The 14,199-nt window shown below is 50.0% G+C and overlaps 2 protein-coding genes across 2 annotated transcripts; one reads left to right on the top strand and one right to left on the bottom strand.

Moving 5' to 3' along the window:
- The first annotated feature begins 1,462 nt into the window (after window positions 1-1,462).
- Window positions 1,463-4,700, top strand: LOC120661257 (acyl-coenzyme A thioesterase 9, mitochondrial-like). Its single transcript, XM_039940019.1, has 5 exons — window positions 1,463-2,134; window positions 2,971-3,148; window positions 3,280-3,767; window positions 4,006-4,134; window positions 4,250-4,700. Exons 1-5 carry the CDS (start codon window positions 1,541-1,543, stop codon window positions 4,391-4,393), a joined length of 1,533 nt encoding a protein of 510 aa, XP_039795953.1. The 5' UTR covers window positions 1,463-1,540; the 3' UTR covers window positions 4,394-4,700.
- Window positions 4,701-4,977: 277 nt separating this feature from the next.
- On the bottom strand, window positions 4,978-8,913 carry LOC120661256 (formin-like protein 15). The gene is made up of 4 exons (XM_039940017.1): window positions 7,639-8,913; window positions 7,331-7,530; window positions 6,977-7,221; window positions 4,978-6,105 (listed from the first exon to the last, which is right to left on the bottom strand). Exons 1-4 carry the CDS (start codon window positions 8,688-8,690, stop codon window positions 5,308-5,310), a joined length of 2,295 nt encoding a protein of 764 aa, XP_039795951.1. The 5' UTR covers window positions 8,691-8,913; the 3' UTR covers window positions 4,978-5,307.
- Between the last annotated feature and the right edge of the window lie 5,286 nt (window positions 8,914-14,199).

Raw genomic sequence — 14,199 nt, 5'->3', positions numbered from 1 at the left:
TATCGAAATTGACTGAAATTTGTTGGAGATGACTCGGTACGACTAGCAGCTACTCTGTGCAAAGCAGCGTGGCTAGAACTACCCGTGGGCTCCACATCAAGAGCCGGACCATAGAATTAAAATCTCGCGTTCACACTATAAAATTTTATCGAAATTGACTGAAATTTGTTGGAGATAACTCAGTACGACTGGCAGCTACTCTGTGCAAAATAGCGTGGCTAGAACTACACGTGGGCTCCACATCAAGAGCCGGACCCTGGAATTAAAACCTCGCGTTCACACTATAAAATTTTATCGAAATTGACTGAAATTTTTAGAGATGAGTCAATATGACTGACAGATATTCTGTGCAAAGTAGTGTGGCTAGACATATGTGGTCCCCATATTAAGTGTAGAACCACTAAATTCCTCTGCATTGTAGAACCCATGGGTTTTTATGGGTTACCCGCTTATAATGGGGCGGGTTGGTTAGAGTTGAGAAATTAACTAATTGGGTTGGGTGGGATTGGGTATCTAAATATGTTAATTTTGGGTGGGGTTGGGTATAGTGCGGGTTCCAACCCATTAGCAGGGTTAAGAGGTAGTACTTCTTTCTTCTCTTGTTACTTCTTTGTATGTGTTTATGAAAGTAACAAGAGTGCTCAGCATATACCCCTAAATCGAGAGGGCTCTATGTGTAGTTTAGCGAAACGAAATTTGTTTGGAAGCCGAGATGCGCATCGCGTAGCACTGCACGGGTGGTGCTTCCTTTCGCGCGACGTCCGTCCGTCCGCTCGCCCACAACAACCAACGTGCACGCATTGGCCACGGCACGCCGGCGACGACGCCCGTCCACGGCCGTCGACTGGTTGGCGGCGGCCGGCGGGCGTACGCGGCACCAGCCTGCACTATCCGGGCGCGGCTGCTGGACTCCAAGCGAGGCGAGGCGGTCAGCGTCGGACGATTCCCCCGCGATTCGGTTCTTCCTCACCGGTTGGCGGTTGCTTTCCGGGCGAGCAGCCCGGTTGTCGCACGCAGGCAGCGTGATAGCGGGACGAGTGCTCAGTGTGATGGTGATAAGTCATAAGTGATAAAAAAATCAAGGGCCTCTTGCCGCTTTGGTTGAAGTGGACAATACGGAGCGACAACACGTCAACACCTTGATGGGCTTCATTCCTTGACTTCATCGAGCTTGTCTCATTTGTTGATTTGTTCCCTTTTTCTTTCTCTCAAGACCACAAATCCATATATTACGGGAGAATATTTCTGGAGTGAGTGAGCGCTTCTCAAAAAAAAAAAAAAAAACCCCCCGACTTCCTCCCGTTCGGCTGGCAACCCTGATGGGCCGTGTATGTAATAGGCCCGTGGACCGATTAGGCCGATCTTCTTTGGCGCGGTAAACTGGCCCACACAGGCATCGACCATTCATTCACTCTCCAAGCGATCTCTGCTTCTGACCGCGGTCAAGGCGACGCAGCGAGGAAGCCGTGGCCTACCTGCCCCTCTTCTACCCCTCCCACATGGCCGGAGGGAGCCCCGCATCCGCCAAGTACCACCACCCATGACGACGCGCCTGACAGCGACGTCGCTGCTCTCCAGAACCCTCCGCCGCGGCGCCACCTCGCGAATCCCCCCGAGACCCTTCGCGCCCCTCGGCCTCGATTCATCCGCGGGCGCCCCCCGTTCCCAGTCGAGGCCGTCCTACTCGACCGCCTCGGGGGATCCGGGCCAGGAACCCCCGCCGGGCATGGACTCCCCGATCAAGGTGGTCTCCCACCTGGGGAACGGCGGAGGAGCGGGATCGGGAGAGGGGGGAGGGGCGGCGATCGACGCGGGGAAGTCGGCGCGGAGGCCGCTCAGCCTGTGGCCCGGGATGTACCACTCGCCCGTGACCAACGCGCTGTGGGAGGCGCGCTCCAGCATCTTCGAGCGGATGATGGACGCGGGGAACGCCGCCGACGCCACCGACGCGGGGGAGCAGCGCGCGCCCACGGAGCTGCTCGTCAAGACGCCCGCGCAGAGCCGGACCAGCATCGTGTACAAGTTCGCCACCGACGACATCCTCCGGGAGCAGTACCGGGACCCCTGGAACGAGGTGCGCATCGGAAAGCTGCTCGAGGACCTCGACGCCCTCGCCGGCACCATCGCCGTCAAGGTAACGCGACGTCCGTTTCGATCTTCTATTACAGGTGTGGAGATCGGTGAGAGAGTAATCTCCTGCCGCTGCAACTATCCTGAGAATTACTGGTTCTCCAATTTTACATGGTGTACTTATAGAAATCAAAATTCCATTGTTTTACTTCACAGCAAAAAAATGAATCGGATCCTACTACCTGGCTCCAAATCTTGAAAATGTATATGGATATGATGCAATTCGCCAATTCCACAATTTCCCTGTAATTGCTATAATTTCTTTCTGAGATTGGTTGCATGCATCGACATGGAAATGGTAGAATTATCTAGCTCAACTATGAAACTGAAGCTCAATTTATGGACTGAAAGCAAGAGGACTGCCACCATGTTATAACTTATAACCTTAGTGAGATGCAGCCACAATTTTTGGAGTTGATGATGTCTTGGTACTGGAATCTTGGTTCGATGGATATGATTCTACTGAACCCTGCAAACTGTTTTGTTACTAGCAATTGCTACCAAAATTGTGAAATATGACTCCTGTGAATACGGTCTTTACACTTTAGTGCCAACAAAGTATTTTTATTGGGAAGTTGTGGTAATGAACCAATGTTGCCAGTATGGTAGTGGAAGCAGCAGATGAGTCACTGTTCACTCGTTCCATTTCCATAGCTAGCTTACTGATGCCGATTAGTTAAGTGGTTGTGTTCCCTACTGCCACTTGTTTCAGACTTCTAGTTGATTGAATATGGTACATACTGATAACTATGGGTGGAAGATGTACAATTGTTTACTCATTTCACTTTGTGTTTTTCATGCTTTTTGTAGCCTTTTTGACAAAACTTGATTGATGTGCAGCATTGTTCTGATGAAGATAGCACTACAAGACCCCTTTTGGTTGTGACTGCTTCTGTTGATAAAATGGAGCTAAAAAAGCCTATTCGCGTGGACACTGATTTAAAGATAGCTGGAGCTGTTACTTATGTTGGCCGTTCATCAATTGATATACAGATTGAAGTGACTCAGGTTGATCAAGGTATTATTGATTGAAAATTATGACTCAGTAGATGGTCGATCTAGATGTTTAATGATTGGGTTGAACAATGATGTTTGGTTGATTTTTATTTTCTATTTTTCTTTACCTGACTTGCAAATATCTTGCAACAGATGGTGATAATCAGTCTGATCCATTTGCATTGACTGCTAACTTCACATTTGTTGCACGCGATTCTAAGACTGGAAAATCTGCTCCAGTGAACCGTCTTTCACCTGAAACTGAAAGAGAGAAGCAACTATTTAGTGAGAGAGAAGCACGTGATAAGATGAGAAAAAGGAAGAGAGAAGAACAGAAGGGAGGGCTTGCGAATGGGATACATAAACTTCGTGCTGAGGCTGAGAGGCTGAATGCATTACTTGCAGAGGGTCGTGTTTTCTCTGATCTGCCTGCTTTAGCTGATAGAGATAGCATCTTGCTGAAGGATAGCCGCCTGGAGAACTCTCTCGTCTGTCAGCCTCAGCAACGAAATTTGCATGGAAGGATATTTGGAGGTTTCTTGATGCACCGAGCTTTTGAGCTTGCTTTCTCAACTGCATATGCCTTTGTTGGACAGAGACCTTGTTTTCTTGAGGTTGATCATGTTGACTTCTTAAAACCAGTTAAGTCTTATTCTTTTTGGCTATTTCTCAGTTATTCAAGTCTATCTGGTGTCAACTGGGCCATCAGTTCTGTAGTTAACGAAGTAATTTTTCCTTTTGTCATATTTGACTGGTTTTAACCTCAAGCTACATTCTATGTTGTCTTGCAAGAAAAAAAATTTGATGCTTAGTCCATTTGAACATTGACAATACATTTCAATGAACGATAGGTTTAATCATTTTGCTATTCTTACACAGGTGGATGTAGGAGATTTTCTTCGATTCAAATCATGTGTCTTGTACACCCAGCTTGACAATCCAGAGCAGCCCCTGGTCAATGTTGAAGTTGTTGCTCATGTAACAAGACCTGAGCTGCGGAAAAGTGAGGTAATCCCAGAATTCCACTCAACTGCATTGAGTGATGCCAGACTATGTGGCTTCAACAGCTATACCTCAAATCCTTTTTCTGGCTTGGTTGCTGACAATGTTGTCCAACGAACAGATCTCCAACACATTTCACTTCACCTTCACGGTCTGTAGCGACTTGTTGAAAAAGGGATTGAAGATTCGTAATGTTGTCCCCTCGACCGAAGAAGAGGCGCGTCGCATACTAGAGCGCATGGAGGCAGAGGGTTTATGTAACTAGTCTTTCTGTAGAGCCACTTGTTTCAGACGTTTGCTAGTTGTTACTTGATAAGTTGATATCTCAATTGTCCTACCAGCTAACGGGGGATTTGGTGACGATTTGAGGAGCAGCTATCAGCAGATAAGTAGCATGCCGGCAATAGAATGGCATAGCTGTAGTCTGTAGTTCCATGGCACCATCTGTGATTTTTTTTCTTTTTATAAACAATTGTGATTTTTTAAAGAGACCATACGTAGTGCATAATAACATACACCTCGAGACTCAAAATGTTCTTTTGAGAAAGCACTACCTTCATGTTATTTATTTATTATTTTCCCTCGAAACGGTACTAATGGCCGTTCCCTTGCGTTTCTTTTTCCAACTGCCTTTTTGCATCATCGCTTTGTCAAACGTTCTTGTCGGTAGAGCACTTTGTGATGATCAAATGATTTATGCATCTTTTGTGGTCAATTCATTAAAGTGTGTTCATTTCAGCATGTAGTAAGGCTTAGTTGCTCAGAAAGTATGAAGAGAAAACTAAACAATGTGAAATGACGGGAGAAGGGTTAAGGACGAATCATGTCAGAAGTGGGACTCTCAAGAGCTAGCAACTAGGCAGTACCATCTACTTTTATCGTGAGACTGAGCTTTATCATCAGTTCGTCAAAAGCTCTCATCCAACAGTAAAATTACCAGCATGCGGAATCATGTACAATGCCACTTTCACCTTTGGTAGGCCATTGGCATTTGTCAGGGATGATGTTCATCATGCCGAATCATGCAGGACATATAGGCTTCACTCTACATTTATCTTCTCCAGGTAGTACAAAATATTTAGCATGGTCCTACGTCTGAGCCTGCACTGATGTTCTTCTAGACCTCAAGATGCAGATTCTTGCTCAGGCTGCTGTGCTACCAATGCTGCACCCCAACGGCTAGGGCGATGAGCTCGAGCTCTCTTCTTCCGAGCTCATGGATTGCACCGTGTTAAACCTCGTAGGAACAGGCGCGTTCTCCACCCGCCGCGACGACCCACCAGTCGCCGCCCGCTCATTCATCTTCCCGACGTCCTTGCAGACGTGGTCTAGGGCAGCGAGGAAGTCGCGCACAACCATGAAGATCCTCAGCGGGTGGCCTTCCTCCTTGGCTGAATCGCCGTGGAAGAACTCTGTCGTCTCCCTGACGAGGGCGAGGGCGCGGCCCTCCTGAGCCTGCACCGCGGTGATTTCAGCCTCGGCCTTCTGCAGAAACACGCCGATGGAGGCGCGGAACTGCCTGCAGCTGTCTTGGGAGCTGAGGTGCTGGCTTAGATGCAGAACCTCACTGATCTTGCTGACCCCAGAGGAGAGCTTGGCGACGCAGCTGGCCAGCGTGTCAGAGTCCATCGCCGCTGCCTTCTTGACGCTGTTAAGCTCACCGCCGAGGCTGGCCACGATTTTCAGGCCTACTTTCTTGCATTGCAGATCATCCGCAAGGGTACTCGCCTGGTCGGTTGGTTGACCAGTGGCTAGAATGTTGGCTCCTTCAGACTTGATGATTTCTTCGACCACAAAGTGCAGCAGCGTCGTCTTGCCATCAGCGCCCTTTACATCAGCTAGCTTGAGGAGTGCATCGAGTTTGAATGCGTGTGCGTTCCCACGGTTCGTGCCTGTGTTCATGTGGTTACCAGTCTTCAGGACCGCATCTAAGATCTTGTGGAACAACCTGCTGCCCCTTAGCTCTTCACATGCTGCCTGAAATGGCAATGAATATTAGCAATTTGTTCATACTGATTTATTTCAAAATGAAATAGGGTAACGGCCATCAGGCACAATGTTTTACAGTCGTCTAGTCGAACCTAGTCGCCATGGCACCGATAAGGTGATTAGTCGAGATTAGTCGTCGATCAGGCCGATTAGTCGAGCCTAGTTGAGCCTAGTCGTCTGTATAGTCGTCCTATCATGCTAGCACCGATATGATATGTATACTATACATTACATAGTGTATATCAAGCATGAACGCCGCAATAATGGTAAGTTGGTCACTCACTTGTGAGATTTGGGTGACAGCGGGTCTGAGGCACATGCATTTGTGCATATATACCTAAAACCTAATGGGCCTAATGCCAGCCCAGCAGCCCAACCACAGTTGACGCGGCCCATTACTGCAAATCTGATCGTTTTCCTACCTAGTCGAACGACTAATCGCGACTAATCGACGACTAATCGGACGACTAGAATTCTAGTCGCTCATACCTAGTCGTTGCTCCTTATCGGTGCCAAGGGAACGATAAGCCTGACTAATCGCGACTAATCGCGATTAGTCGGACGACGGTAAAACATTGATCAGGCATCTCTTGGCATATGTGGATGAGATTTTGATTTTGGCGAGAAATTCAAGTAGATAATTTTGTCATCAAGATGTTCATTTACTCATCAGGACAAACCCACACTACCATGGCTACATGCTGTATGACAGCAGATGATCAGAAAGAGAGCCTTACATAAATGAAGAGCAGTACTAAAATTCAATTCAGAACCATTGTCATGGGTTTGTACTATTATTTCATTCAAAGCTATAAATGGAACTTTGCAGGAAAAGATAGGTCATTATCCGTATCAGTACCTCAAGAGTCTTGAAGGAGGTCTTGAGGTAGTCAACCTCTGAATCGAAGTTAGTGAAGTAGAGCATTGCTTCCACTCTCTTGAAAGCGAATGGTATCGTGAGCACTGCCTTGAGGAAGCTCTCGGCAGAGCCAAGCTTACACAGAGCATCCTCCCTAAATTCTTTCAGCTTGATCTCCTCCTCTCTGGTAGGCGCCATCTTAAGCAGCATCTCCAAGAGCTCTGTTCCAAGGCTCTCTGCCTGCCCTGCTTCCAACAACAGCAGTACACACAAATGCTCATGAACCTCAATGATCAGAAAGAGTTAGGCTTAGTGAGAGGTTTATGAGAACTCTCTCGTGTCAGTGCAACTCACCATCCAAGAGAGCCTTGCATACTTCTTCCTTTGTCGCATTCAGCGCCCTTAGCATTATCGCGATGTTCTGTGATTTCTTTGGGTCGAGGACCTTGTTCTCCTGGCTGCACAAACTGGAATTTGGCCCCTTGACTCCACTCTTGGACGATCGCCTTGTCGAATTTGAGACGAACAATGTCTCGATCATCTCTTCGTTCACTCTATTATCATATACAAGGAGTTAAACACATTAACAAATACAGAGGTGAGTTGCCATGAAAGCAACAGTGTGCAAGCAATGCCAGTATGCAAGGACGACAGGGCCTCACCGGAAAGAGCTCGCCTTCAGCTGGTCCCACACCGTCGGCCGGCCAGAGCTCGCGCGCACCTTGTCCCAGTGCAACGGCTTCAGCTTCGGCAAAGCAGCCGCATCCGAGTCAGCGTCTTTCTCTGACGGCGTGCGCCCCGGAGACTCCTCCGGGTGAACTGCGCCCGCCGAGGCCCTGATCACCGTGGTCACCGGGCGCTCGGAGAGCCGCCGGGGCAGCCAGCCGCTGCCGTTGCCGGCCCGCGGCAGTGGCGGGGGCGGCGCCGGAGGAGCAGCTGCCGCTTGGGCATCTTTCACCGGTGGCATTGGCGGCGGTGGCGGGGGAGGAGGCGGCGGCGGCGGTGGAGCACCCTCTGGCGCCCGCTTGCCCCCTGCTGCCGAGTCAAGAGCGGCTTTTGAACTTGACGGCAAGTTCATCCGAGTCTGCTGGAACTGCCTCGGCAGAGGCGGCATCGGCCTGAGCTCCGGCGAGCTGGTGCTGGAGACGATGGCCGTGGAGCCCCGTCCATGCTGGTCGGCGCCATCGTAGAGCGCGGGGTTGGCGGGTGGGAGCGAGTTGGGCTTTGAGTACACCGCAGGCTCCTCCTTGGGAAAGGGGTGGCGCCGGCGGCGGGCGAGAATGTACACGAGCGCGGCTGCGAGCACCGCCGCGGCGACGGCGGCGACGGTGACGACGACGATGAGGAGGCGATGGGAGGAGAGGAAGGACCGGAGCGGCGCGGAGTGGGAGACGGGCAGCGCGGCCAGGGACGAGATGTTGGCCGGCGCCGTCGGGTGCGGCGACGACGACGCCGCGTCGCCCGCGCCGGCGGCGTCGGCCGGGGTGGAGGCGGAGCCGGCCGCCGGCGTCAGCGCCGGCGCCGGGGGCCCCGCGGCGCCTGGCAAGAACGGGAAGAACGGCGCGGGCGGCGGCGGCAGCAGCGCGGGCGTGCTCTCCAGAGGGAACAGCGGCTCGTGCAGCGCCCTCCTGCTCCGGTAGTGGCGGTGGCGGTGGTCGGCCGCGGACGCAGCGGGGAGGAAGAGGAGGTGCACGAGCAGCACCCGCGCCAGCATTGCCGTTGGCGTTCCCGGGAACGGCAATCCCCTTCCTCGATGAGCTCCCACACGCTCGATGAGCTCTTGCTAGCTGCTAGCACAACGAGTGTAGCACGACTGGCTTGTGAGGTCAGAGGTGGGAGAGGGAAGGAGAGGAGTGAACGCGCTTGTGAACGCTGGCTGAGGCGACAGAACTGGACAGCTGTGACTGTGACTGCAGCGAGGGAAGTGGTGCATGCCTGCCATGGAGTGGTGTGTACTGGTGTGGTGTGATGGGAATGTGTGCTTTGGATTCTTGCTTCTTTTTCTTGCGGTTTGTGTGACATGGAAGGTGAGAAATGATGGGCGGCTGCACATTGGCTCGGCTCCGTGCTGCTAGCCGCTGCCGCCCTTTCGAGCTGGCTCAACGGAGGGTGCCCGATGTAGGAGTAGCGTGCCAGCACGAGATTGATTTCGATCACTGGACAAAGGGAACGGTGATAAAAAAAATCGCTGTCCTTCCGTTTTCAAAACTTGATCTGATTATTTCCTCCCCACAAATTTGCCATTTTAGGTGTAGTACAGATATGATGTGAGAGCATTTTGGAATAGTACGATTTTGTTAGCAAAGACATACTCCTTGTTACTAGCTGCACAAGTGCAATCCAAGGGGGAAAAAAGGGCAAGGACAAGGACAGCGTTCCTTGGCCTTATTTGGTTTTGCAGCGTGCTAGTGAATAGTAACATTTTGACTGCTAATTACAGTGTCAAACAAAATCAATTTACAAAATCAATTTTAAAACCCCAGCGCTAGTGACCCCGAAAAATCTAATGAGTCCTTTGACCGCGTGATTAGAGAATATTTACTGTAGTATCACTGTAGCAAATTATCAATTAATTACCGACATTAGATTCGTCGTGAAAAGTTACATCCATCCCTGAAAAGATTTTGCAAATCAACTTTATTTAGCACACCATGCATATAAAATTTTTTTAGTGTGTAATAGCGTGGAGAAACCGCTAAACGCCGACCAAAAAATTAACCAACGCAACCTAGGAGACAGCCCAAAGCAGTTAATCCGGCGAGATTACACACCAGGCGGCGTGCCGACACTTGTCTAATGTTTGCAGAACGCAGAGCCGAGGAGCGAGGAGGGAAGGAGCACGGCACGGCAGGGGCTGTCTTGAGTTCCACGAAAAATTTCTAAAATTTTTCACTGACACATATTACATTAAATCTTACGATATATGTATGGAGTATTAAATATAGTTAAAAAATATAACTATTTGTACAATTTGATTGTAAATTATGAGACAAATTTTTTTAAGACTAATTACTCCAGAGCCGCATGTCTGCAAGCGCAAGTGTCCCTCACCCGTCAGCGTCACCGTCCTCAGATTCCTCGTGCTCGATGCGCGCTGCTCTGCCCTCTCCGGCTGCACGCGCGCGCAGTCGCGTATTCACACGAGGACGGGATGGTCATTAGAAAATAACCCCCGTGCTGAACTTGGCGGTGATGGCACAAGAAATCACTGATGGGTGGTTGATCAGGGACAAATGGGGGTGTGAGGCTGTCTACACATCCGGTACCAATGCTGGAGGAGACTTTGGCTATGTTTAGATCTTTATCGGTAAACCTTGTAAACGCAAAAAAAAACATCATATCGAATATTTCGACACATGTGGAATACTAAATAAAATCTATTTATAAATTTTTTTACATGGATAGGCTGTAAATCGCGAGACGAATCTAATGAGCCTACTTAATCCATGATTGCAACAGTGGTGTTACAGTAACCATCCACTAATTATTAATTAATCATAAATTAATTAGCATCATTAGATTCGTCTCGCGATTTACAACCCATCCGTGCAAAAAAATTTGTAAATAGACTTCATTTAGTACTTCAAATTAGTAAGATTCTAACGTAAAAAAATTTTAAGCTGGAACAAAACACGGCCTTTTACCGTTTGACGCTCCGTAGTGGGGTATGCTACATTTAGTCACATAGAGGAGGAGCGCTACATGTAGGGAAGGCACCCACGGGTGCGGGTGCGGGTTTGGCGAAAATCCGCCCGCAGGCAAACCCACGGGATTGGAAAAAATCCGCCCGCGAGCAAACCCACGGGTGCATTTTTGCACCCGCACCCGCACCCGCGGATTTCGGGCGGGTTTCGGGTGCCCGCGGGTCTAACAACAGATATAATAAAAATGTACAAATTCATCAATTTAAACAGTCAAATAACACATTTCTATAAGTAATAAGAGCAAACTAGCATCAAATCTATTAGTTCAAAGTAATAAGGACAAATTAATAATAAATTCATAAGTTATGTGTTCATTTTGTAGTTAGGATAGTTGGGATGGACCTTATCTAAGTAGGTTGGGTTGTGGTTTTTTTTTCCGGACGGATGCGGGTCCACCCGCGGGTGGAATCTCAAATCCGCACCCGCACCCGCAATATGCGGGTGCGGGTGCGGGTCCACCCACGGGTGAAATATCAAACCCGCACCCGCATCCATCGGGTTTAAAATCCGCGGATACCCGCATCCGCGGGTGGAATTGCCATCCCTAGCTACATGCTTGCTGGTCCCATCTCAATTGCAGCAGTTGGTCCCTCGCGCCTGGAGCTCGAGCCCTCGCCGGAGGCCGGAGCAGAGAGGAGAGGGAGGTGGTGGAGCAGCGGCGCACGGCAGTCGGGCAGCAGCGGGCGTGCTACGGAACTCGAGGCCGGCGGTGCTGCCCCGCAGCCGCGCCATGGCCTACCGTCGGGGGAGGGAGGAGCTGGGAGGAGGGAGGACCTCAAGGCCGCCCGAGCTCGACGCCGGCGAGACCAAGGTGGGCCGGAGCAGGGGAGACAGGAGATGTAACACCCGGTTTACAAAAGAACATAAACCGAGCAGTCATATACGTGCCAGGATCAAGTCACACGTATATATAACAGAATGAACAGTATATCACAGCACATATCACGTAAAAAGATATAATAAAATGAGTACAAATGTTATTTATTACATTAATGATAAAATGTCTGATACAAATATGCGGAGGCGCAGAACAAATACGAAACTCTCTCTGAAACTGGGCGCCACAGGGACGTCGATTGGGAGACGACCGCCTAGAAGTCCTCGTAATCCTGGAGGTTCTGAGTGAACTCCTCCGCGTCGCCGGGAACTCAGCAGCAGTAGGGTGTCCCCAAAGAGAACAAGAGGAAAAAAGTAGAGTAGGCAAGAGTGAGTACACAACTTGTACTCAACAAGTATAACACAAACTATGAGGCTCTAAGGTTGGCTGACTCAACTGCATTAGCTTTTAATCTTGGCAAAATTTTATTAAAGCTAATTACTACAAGTGGATGAATTACCATAAACCCAGTTACATAGAAATTAATCAAAATTAATTATGAACTACTGAGAACCAAACTAAACCAAACCACCCGGGGAACCCCCCTAATCAAAGGAAGATAACCCCACTAATCAAAAGGAGGATCTCGGGCGCTCATAACCGTGAGCACGGCTAGTATACCAGTTTTACACTCTGCAGAGGTTGCACATCTTTACCCATAAATCGTGAGCTACGCTAATTGTTCATCACACTTCTGTAGGTGAGATGACTAGCAAACTCACTACGAGACCGTTACAAAGAATCTCGTTGGCGAGGAGTAACCGCGAGAGTTGGATCGGCAATGATGGAGCATGTCTAGTGGGCGTCAAGTCACAAAGCACAGACGAGGCCACTCAGTACGAGGGCCATAGAAACTTACCACCCTTGCCCCGCAGGTAAGTTACTCCAAATCAAAAAGACCTAATTAGTAAGCTAAGACCGCCTCATTCCAGTCTTGTGGTAGCGCTGTTGTCCCAGGTTGTCGCTCTATGAACCGGTCCTTAGGGAGAGTAGCCAACCAAGCACTAAGCACCGTGCTGGCCCCCTAAACCATGTTTCTAGAAAAAAATAATTTTAATGAGACATGAGCCACTCAAGCACAGAACACAGATGTCCACTCTCAGAATTAAGTTGTATATACCATTAATTAAATTAATTAAAAAGGACCAAGTGTGTTATAGCGCAGCACCTAGCACAACTAACCAAAATGTAACCCAAGGGAAATATATAAAAGATATAAAGTGGCTAGGAAAGTCCTTATAGGCATAAAGTATTAAAACGCAGTATGAAATGGTATTTAAAGGTGATAGGATGTTCATGTTATACTTGCCTTCCTCGAAGTGCTCTTGCTGCTCAAAGTGTCCCGCGGAGGATGGCTCCTATTACTCCTCCGACTGCTCAACGTCTACTCACGATCGCAACGCCAAACAAATCTAGCACATACACATACATGCAAACAAAGACAAAAGCTAAGAAACGGTACAACAATACATAAAAACAGCAAACAAAACTGGGCTAGAACTATTCTACGCGTTACAACGATCGCGTGGACATAAAGAACGCCTAAAACGGAGCTAGAACGCGAAATCTAGGGCTAAAACAAGGTTTAAGGACTAAACTGCGAGAAAAACTAGGGTTCCAGTGGATTCTGCACAAAAACCAAGGACTAATATGTAATTAAAAGTTAGATCTAGGGTCTAACGTGCAAAAAGACAGGGGCTGGACGGCGGGTCCTATTTTTAAAAAGGTCAGGGGCCTAAACGTTAAAAACTGGGCTGTTCTGCAATTATTTTTGAACAGCAGTGGATCGCGCGTTAATTCCCGAAAAGTCCAGGGGCTCTTTAACAAAAAGGCCAGGCCGAACCGGTACGCGCGGATCTGATCCGTTGGATCACGATCCTGCGGTTCAGATCAAAGGGGTATGCCGTTCTAATCCTGTGCGTCCTAAACAGATCGGGCGGCTCGGGATTGGTTGGGCGCGCGGGGCGGCGGCGAGGGTCGCCGGAGACCATTCCCCGCGGCGGCGCGCGGTGGAAACTTGCCGGAGTTCACCAATCTTGGTGCTCCGGGGGTCTATTCGAGCGGGGCTTAGGTTTGGGAGGACCAGCGGGACATGGCGAACACACCGGTGCACAAAGGACGGTGGATCAGTGGCTGGCGCGGAGCTCGCCATGGCGAGGGGCGGGTCTGCGCGGCGGGAGTCGCCGGTGTAGGGGGTTCTAGCTGCACCTGTGCTCAGCTGTGGGTGCAGAGGGCTCAGGAAGATTGCGCAGCACAAGGTCAGGCCGGCGCAAGGCTCGCACGGGGCTAAGTGGTGCTGCAACGCGCCCGCCACGGCGGGGCTGCGTCTGCGCGGTGGCGGAACGCTGGCATGTAGCGTTCCAGCCGTTTTGGTGAGCTAAGGTCTACGAGATCTAGCACAAAAGGAACCGGGACTCGTGCTGGTTCTTACCGTGGGTTTGGATTGGGCGAGGACGGCGTACAGAGGTGTCGGCGTCGAGCTCCGGCGGCGACGCTCGGCGCTGAGCTCGTGGGCAGGTCGCTGCGGTGGTCCCCTAGGCTCCAAGGGTCGGTTCGTGAAGGTCCTGCGAGGGAGCCACGGGGCCAGCAGACACGGAGCGGAACCAGAGGCGTGGAATTGCGGCGGCGGACCGGCTCACCTC

The sequence above is a fragment of the Panicum virgatum genome, chromosome 2N (assembly GCF_016808335.1).
Source record: "Panicum virgatum strain AP13 chromosome 2N, P.virgatum_v5, whole genome shotgun sequence".
Lineage (NCBI taxonomy): Eukaryota > Viridiplantae > Streptophyta > Magnoliopsida > Poales > Poaceae > Panicum > Panicum virgatum.
The sequence above is the reverse complement of the archived record's forward strand: the minus strand, read 5'-3'. Positions and strand labels throughout refer to the sequence as shown.